This window comes from Polypterus senegalus, chromosome 2, assembly GCF_016835505.1.
Source record: "Polypterus senegalus isolate Bchr_013 chromosome 2, ASM1683550v1, whole genome shotgun sequence".
NCBI classification, from domain to species: Eukaryota; Metazoa; Chordata; class Cladistia; order Polypteriformes; family Polypteridae; genus Polypterus; species Polypterus senegalus.
In genome coordinates this window covers 234,885,799-234,912,819 of record NC_053155.1, presented here as the reverse complement: position 1 = coordinate 234,912,819, position 27,021 = coordinate 234,885,799, and the positions used below count along the sequence as shown (strand labels likewise).

Here is a 27,021-nt window from a genome sequence, read left to right as displayed (position 1 = left end):
CCAAGACAGGCAGGGTGCCAACCCACCGCAGGACACACACAAACCCACCCACACACCAAGCACACACTAGGGCCATTTTAGATACGCCAATCCACCTAACCTGCATGTCTTTGGACTGTGGGAGGAAACTGAAGCGCCCGGAGGAAACCCACACAGACACGAGGAGAACATGCAAACTCCACGCAGGAAGGACCCGGGAAGTGAACCTAGGTCTCCTAACTGCGAGGCAGCAGCGCTACCACTGCACCACCATGCCGCCCACAAACATAACTGAACATAGTCAAAACTGCTGCAGGCAATAAACTGAGATCAAGATGAATGGGCCACAGCGTATAAAGCTGCCATGGCAAACACTGTAGTTTGTCTATGAGACACTGTAGCGGTCGTGAGTCGAACGATTGTAAGATGTGTAGGTCGTAAGTCAGCAAATACCTCTATTATTCTGCCTTAGTCTGCGAAATTCTAAAACTGTTCTAAAAACTGTAGTACAAAAACTAAGAACCTTTTAAGACTGGAGGACCAGAAAGAGAGAGACACTGTGCAGACTGCTCATACCAGTGGGGGTCACCTATTAAGACACTCTTTCTCAGAAATCCATTGTGTTGGTTGGTATGATGTGAGTGATGACACAGAGGAGCTAAATGGAGTTGGGAAAAGAGAGTAATAGAGTCTTGCAGCAGGAGTTCTTTGACCACTTTGGAATTAAACCCAGATGTGAATGGAGACTCAAAATCAGACGCTTTTTTTGTTTCCTTCATGTACCATAGTTGTTAGCATACTGACTGCTTCTCTCATGTATAACTGCATTGATATACAATTAAGCAACCAACATTTTCAGTTATGTGTATATTTTTTTACAAAATACAAAATTTAAAGACATTTTTAAAAAAAAAATTTGAAATTTAAAAATTTGAGTAAATTTTTTTTAATAATGTCAGCCTCACCTGGGCTGTAGTCCCGAGTTTGAAAACCATTGGGTTTTGATTAGCTCAATTAAGAAAAAATAATGCATTGTACCCTTGGAAATTAATGAGTTGACATGTCAGCTTTGACGGTCTTAATAGCTATACGCTATATGTTGTACACCACAATAGCTCTATCCCAACTAGATGTTAAATTACATTTTTAAAGGTTTAGAAGCAAGTCATGCATGTAAAAAATGTTCTCTGCATCATTACTGTATTGTTTGCACTCAGTCCAGTCTCAATCAGATATACTAAAAGCATTAATGAGAATGAGTGATTTTACTTTTGACAAATTAGTCCTTGTAAATGAAAAAGTGTTCACAAAAATAAAATATTTCATGATAATATAATACATTTGTGCAATCAAATGTTGGGCTCCTTCCCCATTAATTTCATAGTAGGAGAGAAGAAATTATCAAACTATGAATAGTTTCGTAAAGTTATTTATTTCACAAATAGAACATTCAGTACTGGGGTAAGTAACAAAGCTATAAAAAAGTTGTTTTATTCCCTCTATAAAATGAACTCATTTGTTTGACTGCTTCCAGCATAAGTCATGTAACATTCAAGTAGTTCACATTTATGAATCAATTAACCTTGCAAAATTTTATAAACTAGAACGTCTCTGCTATATTACTTAACAAAGGGAGGAGCTACTAAAAATAATATATTTTCCCTTAAGCAATCTTTTAAATGATATTTAAGTCTACAGTATCTTTGGCAAAAGTCTCAAAGAAATCTACTTCTCACAAATTATTTCTAATAGTCTAACAAAAATGTCAAATGTATAATAAAATTTAAATCCAAAAGCTCTAAACAGATTTGGAAATCTGTAATACATACAATCTATTCTACATGTTCTGTGTAAGAAATATTCAAGAGTTTGGATTACATTCAATCCAAAATAAATGTAAATGGTGATAAATTGGCTTCCCATTTAGAACATTTTCCTTTCTAATGCATGATGCATGCTGATTTAGTCTCCAACTCACCCCATCCCAAAATTGGAATTAAGCAGCTTAAGTAAATTAATTGATGGTTCAAATTTTCACCAATTTAGTAAAGGATCAAAGATTATAGCAGGACATTAATCCATCCATTGATTTAAGCAGTGCCTATATTTTCATTGTTTTCAGCGGAGTAATTGTTAATCATTTACAATGATTGCAGTTTCCTTAGGTTTAAAAGAAATTGATTACTGGAACTTTTTTCTTACATAACAGTGTTGGTGTTTACCTTATGGTGTTACCTCCAGCACTAATACTGCATGTATATCTACATTATTAAAATGTTCTTAACTTGGATAAATGTCTCTCCCATTTTTTTTTGAAACAACAAAATTAAAACATCAGAACCTTGACTTTTATTTTAGGAATTTTTAATTTATCTTTTCACTCTGACCTACTCTTGAAATGCCTTTCTGCACAGAGACAAGATAAACTCAGATTATTAGAATTCCCATCACTCTTCCAATTGGACTTGGATTAACCTGCTGTCACAGTACCCAAATTTGTCATTGTAGTCAGAGAAACTGCTGACAGACACTTTCTTTCCGGAAGGTATATCTTTTTGACTTCCCTTGTTCCACTTTTGTTTCCATGGGAACCAGGACAGGCTTAAAGCAACAGAAGCATGAAAGTGTGTGTGTGTATGTGTGTATCTGAATGTCATAGAATGACTTCAGTAAATATGATAGTGTTAAAACCCTATTTTGCTCAATATTAAAGCTTATTTCAGTAATCTTAGGTTGAATACTGAAACATTGGATTTTCAGGTTTCTTTCCATGTTTTATATTTGGAGTTGTATTTTTAAATCCAATAAAAGATCAGAAATATTTAGAAAGACAATTTAGAAAGCAATATAAAGCTATGGTAAAACAAAACATAATGTATAATAACAGCATATTTGATGTAACTTAAAAAATGCTAAATACTAATATAAAAAACAACTTAAAATTATAATTATCAATTTACCATTCTGGTATGTCACCGGTTTAGCTCAGAACTACAAAGCAGTACACAGCATGGTAAAATCAGCTATAAATATTACAGGCACACAACTCTCTTCTGTTATAATGCACACTGCCTTAGAGAAGCATTATAATTATCAGCCATTCTGTAAGGCCAATTTTCTACCTCTTTTATACTAGCTAAAGGTGCAGCAATATTAGCACTTTTGCTGCTAGTTTCAGAGAAAGATTTCATCCACAAATCATAAAGGTGATTAACATATTGAAAATTGCATGAGTATTTCTTGTTCATCATCTCATTTGTTTTTTATGTATTACTGTATGTTGTATTGTTTTTGTATGTTGTCCATTATTAATATTATACAACTTCCAATAGTCTTTGTCTTTGTGAGATACACAAGTGAGTATTTTATTGAACCATTTACACGTTAGTAATTTAAAACATATTTTAAAATAAAATTACAGACATTTCTCTAGGATGGGGGACAAAATTAGATAACAGAAGTTGGATATATTTTATTATATATACATTTTATTTTCTTAATCCAAGTCTTCTTAGTAATATTAATGTTCTTAAAGTATCTTTGGATATTACATACAAATGAGGAAACTTTTTTTTTGTTTCTTGAAAAATTAATTGATGTAGATTCAAAAATGATACTTTTTAGAGAGAATTGTGATTAAAGGTCACATTACACTTCATAAATTTCTCTTGACTTTTAAAGGCATAAATTAAAGAAAATAACATGCAAAGGTAGTTTATTCATTTAAACATGCGGGTACTACCATAGTTTGAAAGTACTTATTTTAAGAATAGCTAATAGTCTGACATACACTGAAATGTAAGCTTTGAGTGAGAGTCTGGTTTTAACAAGACTTATGACAGCTGCACTTAAATTATGGAAAGATAAATCCTCTAGTTGTATTGAATAATTTGCTAAATTAGGTAGTGCAGATAAATGGCTTTATAATGAAAAAATATGAATGTTCTCTAATTTATGATATTATTATAGTATTAATAATAATAAATTATAGGAATAATTTAATCTATACATTAAATTGTTAGCGCTGTCTCCCTGTCACACCCAAAATCCTGGCCTTTGATGCTTGATCTTGGTCTCGGTCAACTTGATCTTGGTCTCAATCAATGGCTTATGTTATGACCCATAATTTGGACATCCAGCTCATTGTAGTCCTGAAAATTGGTTTAGAGTCCTTCTTATGGCCACCAAAGACACAGGAGTGTGCCTCACCTGACAGGAAATGCACGCTGCGCACAAACAGATGGGAGTCATAGCCACTCCAACATGTCAACTGAGGGTCACAAAATGCAAGTGAGACAAACACTGGCATTTTTGTCCACATCCTTACATCTTGCTGGAAAACAAAGTTATACACACCATTTGTTCAAGAAAAACAACAGCATCTGTGACCTTTCTTTAACACCGGCCTAAAAGCAAGAATATATTCACCGACAATGAATGACAAACATTAACATGGCTAGACACTACCAAACATATCAAAGCAAAAGACAAGCATGAAATTCCACAGGAACTGCAAGCATAAATGGTTTATAAAACATATGCAGGATCAACTCCTTATTTTTTACAGCCATATAAACCTCTATTGTTAATCAACCCCCAATTTGGCCCCATTGACAACACCTAAGACACCGTGTATACTCATTCAAGTAAGAACAGGATGAAACAAAAGAAAAAACACACATACACAGCTTCAATAACTTACCTATACATAGCTGTATAGCTATACATTATCTTCAAATATGGACACATTCAACTCTTATGCCCAGCCATACACCATGGAATCAGAGGAGCACACAAACCAGGCCCCAGACTATTTTTAGCCTATACTGACATGTCGGCAATTTCAACATAACAGTTGAACAAAACACTGAGAGAAAATTCACAATTTTCCTTTACCAAAGCTATCCGTAAACTATCTGGTTTTTAGCCAGTCAGATATATGCAAGTGATCCAGCAACACATGTACTTAATCTTTATAACCCCTCTCCTGCCACAATATATTCATCTTTTCTTCAACCTTTTGGCAATTGCAACATGAATACTACAATTCCCATCATGCTCTGTGGTGGACAGTTCATCAACACCTATACAGTTTCAGTACGAGCACTGACAAAAGCACGATTTCATCAGAGGTAGTAGCTTCTGCATTTTTTCTTTCCTCAGCTACTTTGTGATAACAATTTCATTCCCTCACTGGATTATTACATTAATCTTACAGTGCTTGCTTTTCTGTCATAATCAGTTGAATTTAGCCAAGCTGCATTTATAAAAGACATTTTTTCACCATTTAACTTCACACCATTTTCAGAAAAATGTATGAGTCCACAACTGACTTATGTGGCGTTTTCAATCACTACTTATTATGATGATATATATAAAATCATCTACGCAGTGAGATCCGCCCCACCATCATACACTTGCTCAAACATGCACTTCATTTAACTGTGTCCTCCACACTTCACAATAACAGTAAAATGCATAGTCTGTGTTTTTTTTCTTTTCAAAAAGCTAACACTGTTGTCCACCTACCTGCATATAGCCATACATTTGCCAACGTTAACTTTTTCATGCAAGCAAAATACAGATGCAATTTATGATTAAAATAAAACACACACACACACACACACACATTACTCAATGAACCTATGCCAATTGTGAGACACAATTTCTTCAATTGCTCATGTAGATGCTCTTTTTTAAAAATGTGACAGAAACTGACCAACAGAATACGGCAGATTTCAATGAGTAAAAGTTATAGTAACTATTAACTTTTCCTTTTTTGGTTGGTATACTGTACATTTATTCAAACTCACTATGTAGTAACTATAATGAACTACCCCCTTTATACAGGACTAGTGCTGTTATAACACACAGTTCCTCATACTTTTGGTTTAATGTTTCATTGCATTCTTGAATTGCTTTGTCTTTTAGGTTTTCCATGCTCTTTTCTTTTTTCAATAAAATATTTCATTTGTTTTGTAGGTCCATATCACATCACCTGTAAGTGTTGCTTCCATTATCTTTTATGTGAGGACCACACAAACATATATGCTGTATCAACAACTCCTTATTTTTGCCATTCATTAGATCCTCTATTGATAGTCTGCATTGATACTCCTCTGTTGATACTGCAGTGGCTTTTTTACAAGTCTCTGACTGTCCTTGAGTTGCCCTGCCAAAGCCCAGACTTGAACTCCATCGAAAAAGTGTGGGGAGACCAGAAAAAAGCAGTTTACAGATGCTTCCTATCCAATTTAATGGAGCTTTAGAGGATCTGCCAGTAAGAATGGCATAACTTGACGTAATCCAGGTGTGCAAAGCTTGTAGCAACTTACACAAGAAGACTTGATGCTGTTTTGTTGCCAAGGGAGCTTCTGCAAAGTGCTGAATTAATTGTCTAAATGCTTGTATGAATGAAAGATTTCAGTTTTCCATTTTTATAGATTTACAGATCTTTCTGACCGCATTCTTTCACTTTGTCATCATTGGTTATTATAGTACAGTATATACTGATGGATTAAATGGCAAATGTACTGTATGCATTTAAAATTATCTACAACATAATAATGTGTGCAGAAAGAGAATCCACTGTATATTGTAAAAATAAGCAAACCACAGAAGGAGGACTGGGTTTCCAAAGGGAAAACCATGTTTGCATCTTTAAACCATGAATGCCTGGGTAACTTCAAGCTTCTACTTTGGAAACATTATCATCTGTTAGTTTTCTACATGCAACTTCAGTTAACCCTTATTTTAACAGTGGTTAACTATACCACTGTGAAAATAAGAGGAGAGACAACATAAGAAATGTTTAGGTCCTAAAGAGAGAACCCCATTTAATTGCTATTAAAAATGAAGATAAACTGCTCTGTTTCAAAGGCTAAGGTATGTCTCATAGAGCCTGGGTCCATTGACTGACAGTTAGTTCCTGATATTTCTGGATTTTAGGTCTTTTTGTCTAAAAAGGTGGAAGTAATCAGAATGACATTCTTCTTCTTTTTCTCCTTATGGCTTTCTACTCAAGGGTTGGAATGGAAATTGCATCAAAGATACAACAAACTTCTCATTCTTAACAAATTGTCACTGTAATATCTAAGTATACTAAATGTCATAATCTAAAAACAAATTTGGTTATGAACTTGAAGAATAATCAGGCTAGAAATGTATTTGGACCAGAACTTTTTTGCATTGACCTATGAGGTAAAATGTCAGTGGACCTCAAAAGTGAGTGTAAATTGCTGAATAAACTATTTACTTGAAATTTACACTCCAGTGGCATTTCTTAGTTTAAGCATTAAGTTTCTGTCTATATTTATATTTGTCATGGACATATGGTATGTGGTGTATCAGTTAATAAAAATATTTAAATTTCTGTTTTAATTGTTGGCAACAAGTGGAAGCACTGATTAGCAGATCTAGTGTTTTAGGTTGAAATCCCACATCAGGTCGCTGTCTACATGGAGTTTTCTTTCCAGATACAGTACTCCATTTTCTCCTCTCAAATTCCAAAGATTTTGTGTATTCCATTATAAATTGTCTCCATATACTGTCATCACATCCAGGGTGCATTCTTGCCTTGTGCTCTTTGCTGCCCAATGCAAGGCCCCCATGGGCCATGTTGTATTAAATAGATTTGAAAATTTTATATTAATTGTCTATAAAGTCTTTTAGCATTTTGTCAATAAATTGGTACAGAATTATTTTAACCAGTTTACTAAAAGGTAATTGCAGTTTTATTTCACATTAGATAATAATGTATAAAGTTTATATAATGTAAGCTGTCATATTATTATAGCTATAATTCTGTCGTTTTTACCCTTTTCAGGAAACAGTTTTTTTCCTACATGCATAATTATTACTCATAATGTGTGTATTTCCAGAAACATCTGTTGCTTCACCAGCCTGTTTACTACAGTGAGCCCACCTGACAAATGACATCTGTTCATACAGTTTTTAAAGTTTCATATAGGAGTGTGAGGAAATGCAGAAAACCTCATAGTTAGAAAGTACTCTACGCAAATGGAATGAGGATAATAGTCACTTATAAATCTGTTCTTAGAAGGAAACGGAGCACAGAATAAGTCAAAAGTTCATGTCTGAGTGCAGGGGTGTCAAATTCAGATTCGATGCTGGTTTTCATATTAGCCAACCAATTAGTAACCAATTACTAACTGAGCTTACTTGATTACTTGTTGTATTGATTTTAGTTGACTTGGTTTTTAGTAATAACAATTATTATTATTTATTTTTTTTCTGTCTGCGGGCGGCACAGTGGCGCAGTGTGTAGCGCTGCTGCCTCGCAGTTAGGAGACCCAGGTTGTTTTCCCGGGTCCTCCCTGCGTGGAGTTTGCATGTTCTCCCCATGTCTGAGTGAGTTTCCTCCGGGTGCTTCGGTTTCCTCCCACAGTCCAAAGACATGCAGGTTAGGTGCATTGGCGATTCTAAATTGTCCCTAGTGTATGCTTGGTGTGTGCGTGTGTGTATGCCCTGCGGTGGGCTGGCACCCTGCCCGGGGTTTGTTTCCTGCCTTGCGTCCTGTGTTGGCTGGGATTGGTTCCACCAGACCACCGTGACCCTGTGGTTAGGATATGGCGGGTTGGATAATAAATGGATGGATGGATGTTCTGTCTGCTCAAAGAACATTATATAGACAGAGGGGAACCACTTCAACCACAACCAATGTGTTGCACCTGTATGATGCAACTGCAGCCATTATTGGGCCATTACTCTCACTGCATATTAGCTATTAGGTGGTGAAGAAGTGAAAGAGAACCCAATTGAGACAGCAGATGATTAAGGGGCCAGAATGAATGGGGCTGTGATAGGCAGTTTAGCCAGGACATTAGGATAAACCTAAATTATTTCTAATGAAAGGGGATCGTTAATGACTACACAGAGTCAGAACCTCAGTTTTACATCTCATCCAAAGGACAGCACCATATTTACAGCACAGTGTCCTTGTCATTTTACTTGGGCATTGAGGTCTACACACAGACCACAGGGTAAGAACCCCCTGCTGGCTTCACCAACACCTCTTCCAGCAGCAACCCAAGCTTTTCCTGGATGGTCTACCATCCAAGTACTGGCCAGGTCCAAACATGCTTAGCTTCAGGTGGATGACCTATTCTGAAGTGCATGTGGCATGACTGCTGACGTTTAAGACTCAGACCCCTCAGTTGTATATTTTCCTTTACCCAGCATCCAAACAATAATGATATGCATGCCACCCAGCAGATGACACGCTGGTTGATATATTTGCACCTGTATGTACATCATAATTTGTTCAGTAAAGAACTTGAAAAGAAATAGTCCTGAGAAGTGCTGATCTACTGTGGTTCACAAAACATTTGGATAGTGCTGTTAGGAAAAAAGAGCAACTGTTATTGGAAATGGGTGGTAGCAGAAGAAGAGCACTAACAAATCATTAAAATAAATCAAGGAGGTAGAATCTGGTTGGAGTGAAAGTGGTAGCCCTGCAGGTAATGATTTTGAGATCTCTGTTATTTGGTCATCTGTTGACTAATTATGTGAATATGGCCCTGTGTGAGTGAGTGTAGGTGTTTGTGAGATTGCCTGGCAAAGGACTAATATCTTGGGTTGGTTTCTGCCTTTAGATTGATTCTGCATGGATACCCTCCGGCACACTGCAGTGGTGTATTGTAATAATTTGATTGTTTGTAAAGTGAATGAATAATTGACTATTGCCTAGGTTCAGAACAATCCCAATATCATGGTTAGAATGGAGTTTCAAAGAGTTCACGGCCCATTTAATTAGTATTACATCCAACCCCCAACCCTACCCCAACCACCCCAAAACCCACAAATTTAGACAAAATTATCTTAAAATAATTTTACTTCTTTAATTATCCCCTAAAAAAGCTGTACTTTGTCAATGGTCATATAACTACACTATTAGCCCCTAATTCAAACCAAAAGCAGCACACCAATATTGTGTAAGTACTCATCAGTCTGTCTTCTCACCACCTTCAGCTCATTTCTGTATTTAAAACACTATGAGCAAGCATAAAAACTGCATCTTTTGTAGTTTTCCAACAGTCTTTTGCAGTAATTTCTCCATGTTTGTCAGTTTTTGAATAATGTGCATTACTGGTGATTTATTTTATTTTTTATAAATGTGTAGTTTTTATTTAGTAAAGGTATTAAGTTTCTTAGCTACAACAATTGTGAACATTGCTTGCATAGCAATTTTATCTTGTATTAAGATTTATAAATACTTTCTAGAACATCAATTAAGCCAATAACAATGGTACATGTTGGAGGAAGTCAAAGATACAATCATAACATGTTTTGTTTCAGCAGAGATTATTAATAGGGTAATTAAATATTAATTGATTAAATATACAGTCAGATTTTTTTTAGCAATAAGTATTAAAGGTTACTCCACTGTTTACTGTACTGAAAGTGAAAGTAAGGTTTTACTTGGGTAGATACAAATGCAAATTTCAACTGAGATATTTTTGCCCCCTTATGATTTTTGTTGCCCCACCTACATATTTTCACTGGTGCCAGCCTTTGTTCAGAACATAATGACCTTTGGAAAGATTAATATATCAGAGGAAATGTCAGTGATTTTTGCTCTATGCGTTTTTTGGAATTTTTGAGTTTGAAAATCCACCAATACTTTTCAGCTGCAGATTTTCAAATTTAAAACGTTGCAAAGCATGCTGTATTCAAGAAGTCTCAATGAAAAGTGAACTTTCTCCATAAATTTCCTTGAAGTGGGATCCATTGGGATCCCAGTTGTTTCATGTGGGCAGACACTAGGTGCTTATGGCATTATATGTAAACATACCTAAAAATTGAACAAGACTATCTAGCCAGACAGACAGAAAGATAAGTAATCATCGTGCCTTTAGTCTCCAGTTGCTGTATTGAATTGGTATAAACAGAAACAAGAAAACCCTATTAATCGGTCTTTGACAAGCCTATTGAGAGCTTCAAGTGTTCAGAGAGTTGTACTGTAAGACACAGGTGTCTAGTAAATGCCATGCAGAACCAAGGTTCCAAATTGATTGAAACAAAATGTCAATGGTTAACCATATTATATAGAACAATATATCTTACTTAAACTTAATAAAACTGAGCAGTTTCTTTAACACTAGAATTACCTGAGCCTACGAAAAAACTCGTAGATCCGGCCCACCTTAAATCCCTTCACACCTCTCCGCCAGCGTCCTTTGTCCTGTAAATGTGCTGATAAAGACAAGCTGCAAACAGCCAGATATTCCATCCCCCCACCGACTTGCCGTGCCTCAGAGACCTGAGTTCGATTCCTCGTTTGGGAGGAAGTGTAATTTTTTTTTTCTTTTTAACCACAAACGGACATAAAATTTATAAATTGGTATGCACTGTCAGTTAATGAGATCATTATATTTTTATGTGGGATGATCCTTTTAAAATATTTTTTAACAATTGAGACTGCGATTAACATGAACAAGTGTCCTTATAACTGTTATTTTTAAGATCCATAACATACAGGCAGACAGAGCACTGCGTAATAAAAAGACAGACAGGCAGAGAAGTCACTAGATATATAAACAGGGAAGGCACTCCCCTCTGCACTCGCATTTATAATGGGAACGTGGTACAGGTGTGGCAATTAGCAGCTCCCGGCATCAATCGTGGACATCTCACACCTCTGTACTTCAGTGTGGCAATGCCAAGCCCCAAACCACGCCCCCTCTTTAAGCCACGAGTGTGGCGGTTATTTATTTACAAGCTGGCCTTTTCCTCTATGCCGCAGACCCGCTATATCAGATAGAGGTAAAGTGAGCAAAATGCTGTGTATATAATACTTTATTAATTCCATGGAATCTACCAAAATTTAGATAAGAGAACAGTCACATTAAAGCATTATAAAGGTGTATTTCCACAGGTATGAAGGGGCCTATCAGCAATTCTTGGCACACTTGCGAATAATTTGTTGGCTAAAAGTGACAGTGTTTTATAGAGAGAAGGAGGTGCGGCATTGTTCATAATGGCCATCAGCTTTGTTTTCATGTATCCCACAGCAGAACCTGCTTTATTAATTAGTTTGTTGATTTGCAGGGCCTCTCTTGGTTACTTGCCCAGCAGCCACAATGTTGTGGAACATGTGAAGTATGTCACTATCCACATTAAAGGAATGTAGGAAACTCGGCCCCGGTACGCTCCCACCTGGATGTGTTGCAGGTCCTGTCCCCTTCTCTTCCAGGACTTCTCCATCCTGCCGACTACGCCAATGTCTCAAAAACGAGACATAAACAGATAAAGGTGTGGGGCAGCCACCTGTATAACATGGTATCCCAGCTTTAAAAGTTGTTTTTATCAAATAATCAGCACTGAAGTGCATACAACTTAGTCCAGAACAAGACTGAGGGAAAAGATTAGGCTTTTAAAGGGGAAGACAGGAAGTGAGATCATAAGGATCGGGCCCATGTTCTTCAATCATTGGTTCGAGCCCGGATGTGACATCACAGGGGCTGGAGCCGGTAAGGTCTACTACCATTGGCTCGGTCCCAGAAGTGACGTCAAGAGAGCCAGGTGGAATCTCCTGGGAATGGCCTACAGGAAAGGTAGAAAAAGAGTCAGTGCACTCTGCCACATCCCTGCATGCCTAAGAACCGCCGACATTCAAGCCCTTTAGCTGCCTCCCATGCGCACGTGTGTGACAGCTCATTCAACATGTTGGTCAGATCGGAAAAAATTGTATTCTGCATGTTTAATGACAAAGAGAAACTCCTTTTTCTCCGGCCAGGGGTCTTGAAATCTCAGCAGGAATTTCTCCCTAGCCATCTGCCTCAACGAAGGCCTATTTTATCATCTCTCCATCTTGGAAGGACATGCTTAATGATCGAGTGACTCACCCAGAACGATGCTTAAGTGTGTCTGCCTTTGCTTTTGAATTCAGCTAAGTGAAAAATGACTGCTGTCCGATTAACTGCGATTTTAGTTCCCTCTCCTTTCTCTTTCTCAGATCACTTTTCGGAAGGAAGTCAGTTTTGTAGTTTTTATAAACAATTCAAATGTGCCTTTCCACATATTCCTTCTTTGGAGTAGCAATGATAGATTGACAGATAAGACAAACACACTTTGATTGTGACATTCTGAGAAAAAAAAAATTCTCTTCCAGTTGCACATCCAACCCATACCCTCTCCCCCAACCCAACAATGTTTTTTTTTTTTTTTAATCCATTTTTTAGTTGATATAAATTGGAAGGCTAACTAGATCACTTAGATAGCCGGAGTTTTGCAGTAGCTCGCGCGTTTGATCATGCGTGCGGAATGACTAGTGTGTTACAAGAAAAGAGATCTCAGACTGGCCACCCTGTATGTCAATCAAGTGGCAAATGCCATAGGGAGGATATATGATAGACTAATACATTTAAAAAAACATTTTTTTTGAATGCAAAACTCACTACCTGCACTACCTTTCCGATCTACCGGTCGATCGCGATCGACGTATTGGGCACCCCTGCCCTAGTCAAAACAGCCCATTAGTACAGAATCATCTAAAAATGTTTGTAAGTGACATGACCTGGTGTTACGTTTTTAGCCTGAGTTGTACAGCTTGAACAGAGAAGCTGATTTGTCAGTTTTTTTGGTGCTCCAATGCTGCTTACATCCACATCAGAGACAAGGTCCTTGAGCCTCACAAACTGCTCTCTGCCTTACAGATTTTTTCCTAGACACCACAGGCTTGTTCCCCTTATCCCTGAGTTAATCCCTTAACAGCCTTGGTTGAATGGTACTGAAGGCAGTGAAGAAATAAAAAATGTGGTTGTCACAGTGGTTCCGGCCTTGTGCAGATGGGAATAAACTTCATGGGGCAAATAGATAATTGCATCATAAACTCCAGTCATTGCCTGAAACGTAAACTGCAATGGATCCTAGTAGTTTTTGAGAAGTGGACTCAGATAGTTCAAGACCAACCTCTTGATGGTCTTACTGAGATGGGGCATAAGGGCCACTGGTCTATAGTCACTAGTGAAGAGGATTCTCCCTTCTTGGGGAAGTACAACAATAGAGAATTTTTTCCACAACAGCACCACCTGTGATCCTCATGTATAAAATATTTCCAGTAATTTCAATTTATTCTTATTTTCATTAATCCATTTCCATTGTTTTTATATTATCTTTTCATTTTGAGTTCAGTTACCTGGTCAGTATAGTGTAAAGATAATAAGGTTTCCTTATTATTATTGTTGTTTTTCAAGCATCAAACTGTGTTTGCTACAGACAAACCTAGAACAAGTGCAATTTGAAGAGGTCCAGTCCAGCTACATATAGATCACCTCTTCCATGTGCAACTTTTTTTTTTGCTACATGGGTTTTTTTTTTTTTGGTTTTTTTTAAGATTATCATTTATAATTAGAGACTCAGGTATGCAGTCTAGTCTCAAAACTAAATTAGCTTACAAGTCTTGGAAACTCTGCTCTTCATACCTTTATTGTGTCAACTACAGCAATAGTTGTCCATCAGAAACTTAAGCTATATGGCAAGCAATATACTGTACTATTATATCACGTTAATCGATCGATTGATCAATAAATGTCAAGAAATATGATCTTGAAGTAAAAGAGAGAAAATTGCTAAATGCTTCTTATATATGTTACAGTGCTAGTGTCAGAAATAACAAAGAATTTTTAAAAATATTAAAGCCCCATTCAAAAAGGCCAGATCACTATATGGCGTATCCATGGGAAAGCATCTGTGACAGTCTGGGTTGGCCCCACTGTCCCTTGCCATGTCCTTGAGCCTCTTCAATCCTAAACTGAGATGAACCGAGATGAGCCAAGCAAATGAGGACACATACATTTAGCAAGTGGTTGAGACAAAAACAGTGCTTTTATTAAAACTAGAAGAACAAGCAGTGTTTTATTAAAGTGCAACACGTGATGTTCAATGAATAAATAATCCAATAAAACCAAGATAAACATGAAGGTTAAAAAAATACAAATGAATAAAGCCAGTAAGACGAGGTTAAAATCCAGAGATAGTTCTTCGATTCAAAAGCTGACGTCTCTTCTGCTTACCCTTCACTGGAACTTGCAGCAGAGGAGACGCACAAAAAACAGGTGTAGTCAACCCTAAATTCCTGGCTCTGGTCCCCAGTGCCAGTCCTTCAGCATCCATGGGGTACTGTGCAAAGCTTTGGTGTCTGTGAGGGACACCACATAACAGGGCTGTACCTACTCCCCCCAGCATCACTTAGTAGGTGTGGCCCTTGTTCAGCCTCAGGCTCCTCTCCCTGTTACTCACCCCGACTACCTTTCTCCCTGCCGTGGCCTGATCAGGTGCAGACCCTCCTCCCACTCCGAGTTGTGAAGGTGACATCTGACTGATCAACCCATATTTGCACGTTAGTGTGCAATCAGCCAAGCACTGCAGTCAACCCCTGGAGCAGCACCATCATGTGCATACCTGCACCCGTTCTAAGCCTGCACACTCTCAGGACATGATTATTTATTTACAACCTGTACTACGCCACAGACCACTTATAACAACATCAGATATTAGAAAACAGTCAAACACAAAATTGGAAATAGTTTATACTTCAGTTAGCAAAGTATAAATGTCCCAAAACAATTCCTAGAAGGAAACCAAAAAACTCATTATCCTTTCATGAAAATGTTCAGCTAACATAATAATCGTAAAATAATTATCATTAAATAATCATCGAGCCCCTTTTGACAGTGCTTAAACAAGAGTCAGATATGTAGTAAAAGGGCAGATCTTACTTTGGAATCGGATTGTAAAAAAGGCTGAATCTCTTATCTATGTTTAAGCCATATCCTATAATTAGAAGATATCACTTAATCAAAGGCTGAAGTGATGCCCAGAAGACCTAGGAAAAATAATCAATTTCATGTTAGATGCAAGAGTCATAATTATACTAATAAACTAAACACACAAAAATTTACCATGCAATAATGTCTAAGTCACTGCAGCAGCCGTAGTCCATGCCTTGATAAGTCCAGGCTCTTCTGCAAGTTAATTTGCAACCAGCTCACTATTAAGCAAGCGTATCTGATAAAAGTGGTCATTCAGGACATATTTTTTTAATGTTCTATATATTTTTTTTATTACTTTAAAACACACTGACTGCCACAATGATGATAACTAATTTTTTTCTGGAAGATATTGTAAAAATAGGGTGTTATTTTAATACAGTATATGAATAAAATGCAATTTGTAAATGAGCCAAACTCACTATAACAATATATTATCTCTAAAAATTTGAGTTAATTCATACATGGAATATAGCGGAGAAAATTCACCCAACTTGTAGCTGGCAGTCAATGTGTTAATATGCTTGAATCCATTTGAAAGAAATGAATTACTATTGTCCACCATTAAGATTTTAATTATTACTATATTTATAATTCATAATATTTGTTACAGTATTTGGTGACTCATATTTCACCTGGTTGATATAGTTTAGTACTTAAGTATTTGTTGTCTTTGACAGCTCCCTAAGTTTATTTAAAGCAGTTAAGAAACGGTGAATATTTAATTTGTGCTGTTGTTACCATGCACCACAACAAAGTACTTAACAGAGAAAATAAGGACACAATATAGCAATGTTTTTTGAATGCTCTAACAGCAGCAGATGTTGTTAGTAAAATAATAAATTATTTGGAATTATTATTATGTGAGACTTTAGTCATTAGCATAATTAAACACCCTTTGTCAGTAGTTAATAAATGAAGATTTTAGGATTGCAGCATTGGTGTGTTTTGTACAGTATAGCTGGGGATTCAATTAATACACAGACTATTTATTTTGCATTGTATCACATGTATGGTTACATTGTTGTCCATAAAAATATGTTTTCATTGGAAAAGTAGTACAGTTTTCACAGGATGCATTCAGTCCTTATGCTTAGATAACTAACTTTTTTAATATAATTTAATCATTGTGGACATAACACTCGTTCCATACATTTGTTGATTTGATTCAACAGGTCGGAAGTGTTGGCCATACCAGTTATCAGACTCTACAGTCCTGTTAAGAGCTGTGTTGCAGAAATTTATTTTATTATCTTTATAGCATCTTTACCAAAAGGTATAAAAAAGAAATACACAACATCCCAGCCCAGTACATGTGTTGTTTGAACATCAGGACACATACATTTAGCAAGTGGTTGAGACAAAAACAGTGCTTTTATTAAAACTAGAAGAACAAGCAGTGTTTTATTAAAGTGCAACACGTGATGTTCAATGACTAAATAATCCAATAAAACCAAGATAAACATCATGTTTTAACAGGCAAAGAAACATTGTACAGTTATTTAGGAGAAGGAATGGTTACTTATATTAGAAACAGAAAGCAATAAAATAGCTAAATGATTTTAAATTGTTTGAAGTGACTCTGTCAGAGGCTGTAATAAATAGAAAAATTGAACATAGTCAACAGAGATGTTTTTTACTGAGTAAAAGACTATGAAAGAAAAGAAATTAATTAATAGTTGCTGTTCTAAGATGTGATGCATCCAGTGAGGATGGACTCCACTGAGCATCTGGTTTTTTTTGTTTGTCGATGATAGTCACTCCAAGAAAATTAAAGCAGCTCAACCTCTCTCCAGTATCCCCTCGAGTGTAGATGTTAATGCGGACTACCTTCTAACTTTAAAATCAATGGCAAGCTCCTTGGTGTTGCTGACATTAAGGGTAAGGGTTTTGTCCTGGCACCTCAGCCATTCTGTGCTGTCATTTTGCCTCTGCCATGCAGTATAGGACCATTGGACTATGCACTCTTGAAAATAAACTTGAACAAAAAGTTCCATAGGCTGAACATATATTATAATTATATTTTGTTTCTTTAGAATTATTGAACTTTTATAAACATCTCTGCATTTTTTTAATTTGCACTGTATTAGAAAATAAAAATTTACATGTTATATTATAAATGCATTTTTTATTCTGTTTTGTTGCAAACAGTGTCCAGTTTACCCTTATTTTCTGTGTTGCCCAGTTTATGAAGTTTCTCCATCAATTAAAAAGACCCTGTTGTAGCAAGAAACACAGCCTTTCTTTATTTTCCTGTTTTAATAAAGTTTCTGAGTTTTATGACAACTTGCCTTAGAGTTAGATGAATTATTGCCTTACAGTACAGTATGTAAGATAATATTCAAAGAGCCTGTAAAATCACATCACAGAGCTCAATGTGCTTGGACTAATCAATTGGAAATGAAGAGTATAGTATAAATTAATTAAGTTAACATGTGAGAAACTGTTTATACTTTTTTAGTAAATTCTGGTATTATTGTATTCTCGGAGAAATATTTGCACTTAAAAATGTTGATCTTACTCAAGAATTTATATGTATTTCCAAAGCTTTTAAAACCAAACATAAACAGATAATGAACACTAACTGCTAAACAGTATCTGCTGATTACAGTATTTTTTTTCTTTATTAATTTAATTGCAATCCATACAAAGCAATCAAGCTTTTACAAAAAGAAAAATTGAGTTACAAACTGATTACAGTATTTCAATAGCATTCTTAAATATTTAGCATAACACAAATATTTGAATGTAGCAGGAAAAGTGACTCTTTAAACAAGTTAAACAAGCAAACATGTGGAAATGTAGAAAATAACTATTAGAAAATCATCTACCAATCTTCAAACCTGTTTATTCCAAATCAGATATACACAAATTAGTTAATATTTTATCATTTTATAAAGATGTGGGGTGTGTGTGTATGTGTATATAAATATATATTTATGAACACATTTTACTGTGTGTACATCAAGAATACCCTTTTACATAACTTAACAGCTTCATAACCACATTAAGTAACTTAAAAATTCCATTTACTGTATATGGTGTGTGTTATAGCCAGATTCATAATTGTTCACTTTTTGCTCACAATCAAAATGTGTACTCTTAATAAAAAATGCAGCAGAAATCCATAAAAATGTAAAATGTGTGTGATTTAAGCCATCAACAAATTTATTTGCCTTTAGAAAAATGCTTGTAAAGGCTGGAAATGTCTTAAATGATTATTTTCTTCTAAATCCCCTTCAGATAGTGCATCACTGTTGAGGGAGTCCTTGTTTACATTTACTGTTTGGAATTGTGCCAGAACACTTTTAATTAAATTTTAGCTGGCACACTGGCCATGACATCAGGGTGTACTTAAATGCTACATTTTGCTCTGTACATCTTGCCATAGTTAGCTTAAAATTTTTTTTAAATGTTACCTGCTCTGACATTGACAAGTGCACTTGAATTGACTATGTTTATAATAATTTATGTTTAAAGGAACAGATGCCACTTGTAAGTGAATTTGACAGACACTATAATGTTATGATATTTACATATTAAACCACAGTCCTCCTTTCATTTTAGCAAGTGCCACACATAGTCCTTGAATTTTAGCTGGCGCATGTAACATATTTAAATATACTTAACACAAAATTCCAAATTTCACTCCTTTTTTTTAACCTTGAGAAGCAACCATACCATAAGACTCCAGTCCTTTGTCAATTTAGCTATTTTTCCTCCATGTTTCTGTGCACATGTACTTTAAAACGTTTATAGAGTCTCAAGATGAATTTTCTTAGTAGAATGGAAAACTGTCCATGCAGGCTATTCATTCCCTAAAAAACAACACAGGCAGTGTCAGGTATACTTCAGGGTTCATTTAGAAAATAAAAATCAAATAATTGGATTGAAATGCAAAGAATGCAAAAAGAAAGAAAAAGACATTTTCAGTGAACAAGTCCTTTAAATGTTGTATTAGTGGTTACAGCTTCAGCCTTGCATCTTCAAGGGTAAAAGTTTGTTTCTGTGTGTTCTTTTCATATCTGTTTGGATCTTCCTTGGTTTCCCAAGTTTCCTTCCATATCACACAAAGGTGTCTGCTAGGTTTATTTGTAGCCATATAATGCCCTGATGTGGATTGGTACTCAGCGATGAACTAGCTCCCTATTCAGGTTTGGTTCCTGCCTTACAGGCTCCTGGTCCCCCAAACTCAACAACTGGATTATACTGGTTTAGAAATAGTCATTTAAATGATTCATAATTATAGTCTACCTATTCAGTTTTCATAGTCCACTTTTTCATTCCTAGGTTGCAAGCTAGGAATAAAACCTGAATGGGACAGCAGTACATCGCAGAGCTAAATCCCAAACTCACAGTTAATTACCTTAGTTTTAACCTCTAAAACAGCTACAAGTTGTTCAAACTGGTTGATATTTTGAAAATATTTGAATTCCTAATAAAGTATGTAACCATTCAAGTAATTCAATTCAAGTCAGAATTACTGTTTATCCAAACTAGTTTGAGAGAGTATAAAGGATTTTTGGCTTATCCTCCCCGAAACCTGTATCAGTTGAACCAAGGCATAGAGCATAGTGCTTGTGTTAACTTAGAAATGAGTAACTGAGTAATTAGATGCTTAAAAAATAAAAAAAATAACATTTTATATCTTGTGAACTACCCCTAAATATAAAAAGGTATGAAAATCTTATGTTTCAGGGATATGTTTTATTTTCTCATCTTATCTGTGGTTACTTTGTTCTTTTGCTGCAGCACAAATAGAATCTAATGACTTGTCGCCAAGACAAATCAAAAGTGACAGCGATGATGACGACCTACCAAACGTGACCTTGGACAGTGTTAACGAAACTGGATCTACTGCACTTTCTATAGCAAGAGCTGTACAAGAGTAAGTCTGCCTTTTTCTCTGTTTTATTTTTTTAAGTGCAATTGAAACCTAGAATTTTGCCTATGTTTTTAATAACCACCTCTGTAAAATAATTTGTACTGTATATCAAAGTTAAATACATATTTGCATGAGAGGCTGATTCAGGGTGATACATACAGTATAAGAAAATGCACCAAGCATTACAGATGAAATGGATTAAGCCAATGATTAAGATCCAGATTGCTGAACTGGTGTTACCTTTTAGGCTTATTTTTAATTAGTCTTCCTGTCTTCTGTAACCTACTGACCTCTGTCCTTATGCAGTACCCAGTCTATGCTTCATGCTGTATCTTCATGTCAAAAACAAAATAGTATATAATTACACTCCTGAAAAGAATGGCGGCATCTGTAAATTGCTTCATTTCTAATATGGTCTGAACTCAATATTGTACATGCAAAATTATCAAACTACCTTTATGTACCCATATGTCCATTATTTTTATAATTTATTTACATTATTATATTTCAATTTAAGTGACTTACTTTAACAGTTGTATACATATAATTAAAGTAAATGTTTTAAAAGGCACATTTTTCGCTTCTACTAAAATTTGCTATTCCCATTAATATTTGCTGGCCTATTAACATGCAGATGAACTGATCCCAGCAGACAAGTATAAAACCTCTCGAAAAAAAAATCTACAGGGCCTCAGGAGGTCGATTGCCACCCACTGCTATGCCAAGTACAGTGCATCTTTGAGGCACTGATTGGAAGCATAGGCTTGTTAAAATAAATTCGTCAGTACCAGCTCAAGGAAGCATGTAAATTCCTAGGAGGAATTCCTAGGAATTTCCAGATTTTCTTTATTTTTAATGTGCCATTATATGAAATATTATTTTTTGTTCTAAAATTATCATGCAGATACTAGTTTCAATAATGTATTCTTATTTAATACATTTTCAGTACTGCACAGTCATTATATTTTGGATGTGCCTAACCCGTGACCATACCTTTTTCTTGTCATGGCAAAAAATTGGCTGGCAGATATGAAAAGTCTTTCATGAATACTGTATTATTTCTGTAATATAAACAGCCTTGGAGTGCTGAATGTTAGTTCTTTTAAGGATATCTTCGAACTTGTTCTCTAATGAGTCTAATTGTCCTTATATATTTGACTGCTGCTGTCATTGTGTTACTTTCCTTTTTTTTTTTGGTTTCTGTTTTTCTTTTTTGCCAGCTTTATGTTATTATGTACTGCCTGCCATTTCCATTTTGCTCACAGTTTATCCACAAATCCTGTTTTCAAATGAATGACTATTGACCTCTAAATCATATAATAAAGTATAAATGCCTACTCTTTGTCCATATTATAAAACAGGAAGGTGTTTCTTTGCCATTTTTATTTTTAAGTTAGGTCAATTTTATCTTTTTGTCAAATCTGTAATATTCTGAAAGAGATTTTTTTCCTATATTGTTGATCTATTCAGATTTGTTCTAAATATTACAAGCAAGGTTTGATTTCCTACAGTACTTGCTTTCAGTCATCAGGAAATGCAAAATATGCATTTTTTGTATTTATATTAATAGTTGCAGATTAGAAGACATATTTTACACGTTTGCTTCTGAATAGCACTCCTACAGTACCATTTGTTTTAAAAAAGAGAATTAAGCTATATTAAAATAAGGTTTATTTTGTAAGTTATTTAATTGGTTTAAGTTTTTTCTCAATTTCTTTAAAACCTTAGTAATCCATATTAAATGTGCAGTTGTTGTAGTCCTAATTATTACCTTTGTGAAATACATTGACTTAACTAGGGCCTAGAGCAAAATATCATATTTAGTTTTTTGCAATGGCCAATTATGCTGCAAGGGGAAGTTTTAGTACTCCATATATTGTAGTGTGTCACATTTAAGGGAAATTATTATACTAGACTGATAAATAAGTCTTAAATTGTGAATTTAGATTAACAGTTCAGTCAAGACCTATGACTAATTCATGAATAAGTCACTTAACATGGAAGCACTCCAGTTGTAGAAATATGTAATAATCTGTATTTTATGGTTATTCTTTGGGAGTGTGTTTAAGTATTTTTTTTTTAATTTTTGCTTATGTAATACAGTCCTATGTGAGTTTGTGCATGACTAATTTTGCTGTATATTATGCAATGATGTGCAGTTCATTATCCACCTTTTTATGTTTCCTTAATAAAGTGACTAATGCATTCAAAAAACTGTTATTATTTGAAATCTAAATATTATAATTCTGCTGTTTATGAAGAAATGTAGAGAAGTACTTCAATATTTTTTTAATTAAACACATCAGATACACTGTGAACAACACTAAAGCTGTATCAATCTATTCTATATAGCTGCTTATTCAAATACAGGACAGCAAATAAACACTTTCCTACAGAGGTGTGACCAGAACATCATGTGTGGGTGGGCATTTGGCTTGTCTGGGGGGCAAAAAATATCCATCCATCCCCATTTTTGTAGGGGGGTCAAATAATAATAACAACATAGTTTTATAGAACATATAAAAGCAAAACTTGTGGCATAAATCATAACCTATTGTTCAATAAAATTAACAGAGGCAATGGAACTTCTATATTTGTTCACAAATAATAATACAACTACATCTACAAGGTAAATATCAATAAAGTCAAATGTATACAACATATGAGAGCAGGAACAGAAATTTAGCTCATTGTAGTCATTAGGGAGGCTATAGGATATCAGTTTCCAGTGTTTAACCTGGATATTATCTATAGGACCGGTCTGCAGTTACTCTTGGCAAATTATGAAATAAATTCACTCATGTCTAGATTTTCTGTGATGTTTTTCTCATGTGCCAGAATGACTAAATTTCTCTTCCTTGAATGCAGCATTGTTCGGCGGAGTGGAGTGAGAATGCAGTTCAGAGTAGAGAAAGAGCTTTCGCATGCAGTTGAAGACACACTAATGATGAGTGCTGTGACATATAGCGAATGCAACATAGGGAAGGCCTCTTTGTACTGCTGAATGCATTTGAATGCTTCAGAGAGATTAGCATCAGCTGGCAGTTTATAATCAACATCGCTTTTGCCACAGCAATTTCATTTTGCAAGCTCATGCTGTTTTGCTCTGTGCCTGCAAGTGCCTGAAGTGGTTTCAGGAGAGAATGATCAAGAAATAATTTTGATTTTGGCAGGAGAAGCGATGTGGCCCTCAATAATTCAACATTTCTCTGAGAGAATCTTATCTCCATTTCCACAATAGCTCTATCAAGAATGCTGAACATAGCCCTTTTAAAAGTCTGATTAGGAGCAATTTGTTCATCAGAGTCACCATGCCCAAGCGTAGACACGACAATACTATCATCAAGCTGTGAATTAACTTTCCGTTTCATTTTGAACGAATTGGTAGGCCTACTTTCACACTGAGAGAAATTTTCCTCCCAGAATGAGTCGCAGCTCATCTCCTTCAGTGTGGCCAGTGAAGCTGTCACCACCTCCCCAGCAGTGCACAAATCCACTGCATGTGCCTGTAGAATTGCATTGGCTGGTTTCAGCACACCAAGCACATGAAGGAAGAATTTTCCTGTATTGAAGAAATTCTGCTGTTTTAATTGGGTCAAAAGACAAAATGCCTCTATGCAAATGTCAAAAGGGGCATTGTGTTAGCCTCTGCTACCTCTGAGAGAAGTCCTCTTATAGCTTCCTCATTGTTGGCAATGGACTTTGTGACATCATAATGACTGGTCCATCGTATTTCTAGAAGTCTTGCCAGTGTGGGTGTATTGTATGTGTGTGAAACATAATGTCTGTGACAAAATATGGTCAATGAATTTGACCAGTCAAAGAACTTCTTAGCCAGAGGTTCTGATTCCATTGCATGTATCACTGCTAAATGGAGGTGGTGGTTGTAGCAGTGTACATATGGAATATACTTACCAACTTTGTTTTGTAACAAAGCCTGGACACCATCCCTTGCCCCAGACATGACAGAAGCACCATCAAAACACTGGCACACTAAATTGTCTGGGCTGTAACCTAACTCAGAGAGATGTGACAGAATTTGGTTACAAATATATTCAGCATCAAGCTGATTCAGTTCAATTAAGCCAATCAGGTGTTCTTCAGGGATGGAGTTCTGGACAAATCTAATCACTACAGACAAATTCTCAATGTTACAGCGATCCCTGGTACCATCACTTTTAATGCAAAATCCAGGAGAGTCAGCTTTTTCATATTTGGTCCTGATATCTTTTACCACTATTTTGACAAAAGTCTCAATTATTTCATTTTGAATTACATTGGATGTGTATTTTGCGTTGCCTGGGATGTATTTTACAATTTCTGCAAGTTTGGCATATTTTTTGATTGTGTAATCAAAGAACTTAAGGAAAAGTCCCTCCTTCCCACCTTTGTGATTGTGTCATTGACTGCAAGGAACTGAATGGCCTCCCCAATGCTTTTTCACATAATATCTATTCTCTCTATCTGGGTTGGACCCAGTAGTTGAACTATGTTTTCACCCATCTCTGCCCGGCGCTGAAACTCTTGCCATTCAGACATGACTCTGACGTGCGGGTTACTAGACGCGTGTTTGTGGAAGCCGCCACCGTCTTTTTCTAGAGCTTTTTTCCAATTAGTGTAGCCGTGTTTGGTGAATATGTCCTTGCGGTCCGAATTGGAAACACTAGATTTGCAGCAGGCAAAGCGAAGGCTGGCATCACAGACAACAGAATATTCAAGCCATGGTCGAGACTGATACCAGCTTGCACTAAAACATCTGAGTGTCTTTCCGAATGCGCGCTTGGGATAATTAATTAAAATGGGCTGGGATGAGCTTTCCATATTTAAGTCAGGAAGACCGGACTGTATATTTTGTTGAAGGCAGAGGTTTGGAGTACCTGACACGGGCGCAGAGCTGGAGGATTGTGTAGGCTTATCTACATCTTTTGGAGTTTCAGTTCCTGACGTGGGTGCGCTGTGTTGCATGTTGGTAGCGGTGGTGCTGGGCTCAACCGTGGAGCCAACAGCTCGCGGAGGGACAGAGGTTGAAGATGTCTGCTTTTTAATAAGCCACCCATGTTTAGCCTTTGATGTTACCAACCAGAAAATAAAAGAAGAATGGAACGTATATGCTGTTTTAATTAAAGAATGCGGTCCACATGTTCAAAACGTGCTGCAAAATGTACGGCGAAGTGAACTGTGAAAATCAAATGTTATTCTTCTCTAGAGTTTTCATTGGACAGAGCATTTTGCAGGGTGGGCACGGCTTGTCTCTGGGGGCAGTGCCCACCCCCCCCGTGGTCACGCCTCCGCTTTCCTACCAAAATGTAGTACAAGTGAGGAAACAACACTAGATAGAGCAACAGTCCATTGCAGGAAACCCTGCACACACTTCACCTCACCCATGCATGGTCAAGAGAGAGACACCAATTAATCTAACATGCAGTACACATCTTTGAGATCTGAACAAAAAGTGCATTACTTTGAGAGAATGCATGAATCATCCACAACATTTAAGCCACTGACAGGTGAAGTGAATAATATTGATTATCTTGTTGCAATGGCAACTGTCAAGAGGTGGGATTTATTAGGCAGCAAGTGGACAGTCAGTTCTTGAAGGAGATGTGTTGGAAGCAGTAAAAGTGGGCAAGCGTAAGGATCTTACCGACTTTAAAATGGGCCAAATTGTGATGGCTAGATTACTGGTTCAGAGCACCACCACAATGGCAAGTCTTGTAAGGTGTCTTCCTTGTATGCAGTGGTTAGTACCTACTAAAAATGGTCCTAGGATGGGTCAAGAAGGTCATGGGTGCCCAAGGCTCATTATTGCTTGTGGGGAGTGAAGGCTAGCCCATCTAGTCTGATACCACAAAAGAGCTAATGTAACAAAAATGCAGAAAAACTTGCCGGCCTTGAGAGAAAGGTGACAGTACGCACAGTGTATCTCAGCTTGCGGTGTATGAGGCTGCTTGGCTGCAGATTAGTCAGTGTACCCATGAACATATCTGTCTACCAATGAAAGGGACTACAATGGGAATGTGAGTGTCAGAACTGGCCTATGGAGCAACTGAAGAAGGTGACCTGGTTGGATAAATCACATTTTCTTTTAGATCATTTGGACATCCGGTGGTATGTGTGTCATTTGCCTGGGGAAAAGTTTGCGACAGGATTCAATATAGGAAGTAGGGAAGTCGATGGATGTAGTGTGATTTCTTGGGAAAATTTTTCAGGGAAAACCTTGGTCTTGGCATTCATGTGGATGTTATTTGACACATACTACCTACCTAAAGATTGTTGCAGACCACATACACCTGTACATGGCAACAGCGTTCCCTGATGTCAGTAGCCTCTTTCTGGAGGTTAATGCATCTACCCACACTGCAAACA

The 27,021-nt window shown here is 36.3% G+C and overlaps 1 protein-coding gene across 2 annotated transcripts in view; it reads left to right on the top strand.

The window, feature by feature from the left end:
- The window catches only part of klf12b (Kruppel-like factor 12b), a 262,738-nt gene that overhangs the window by 182,461 nt on the left and 53,256 nt on the right, over nt 1-27,021 (top strand). For both annotated transcript variants that reach the window (XM_039745339.1, XM_039745340.1), the window contains one exon: nt 20,523-20,658. In XM_039745339.1, the coding sequence (XP_039601273.1) occupies nt 20,523-20,658 (136 nt within the window). The remainder of the gene's footprint in view (nt 1-20,522; nt 20,659-27,021) is intronic.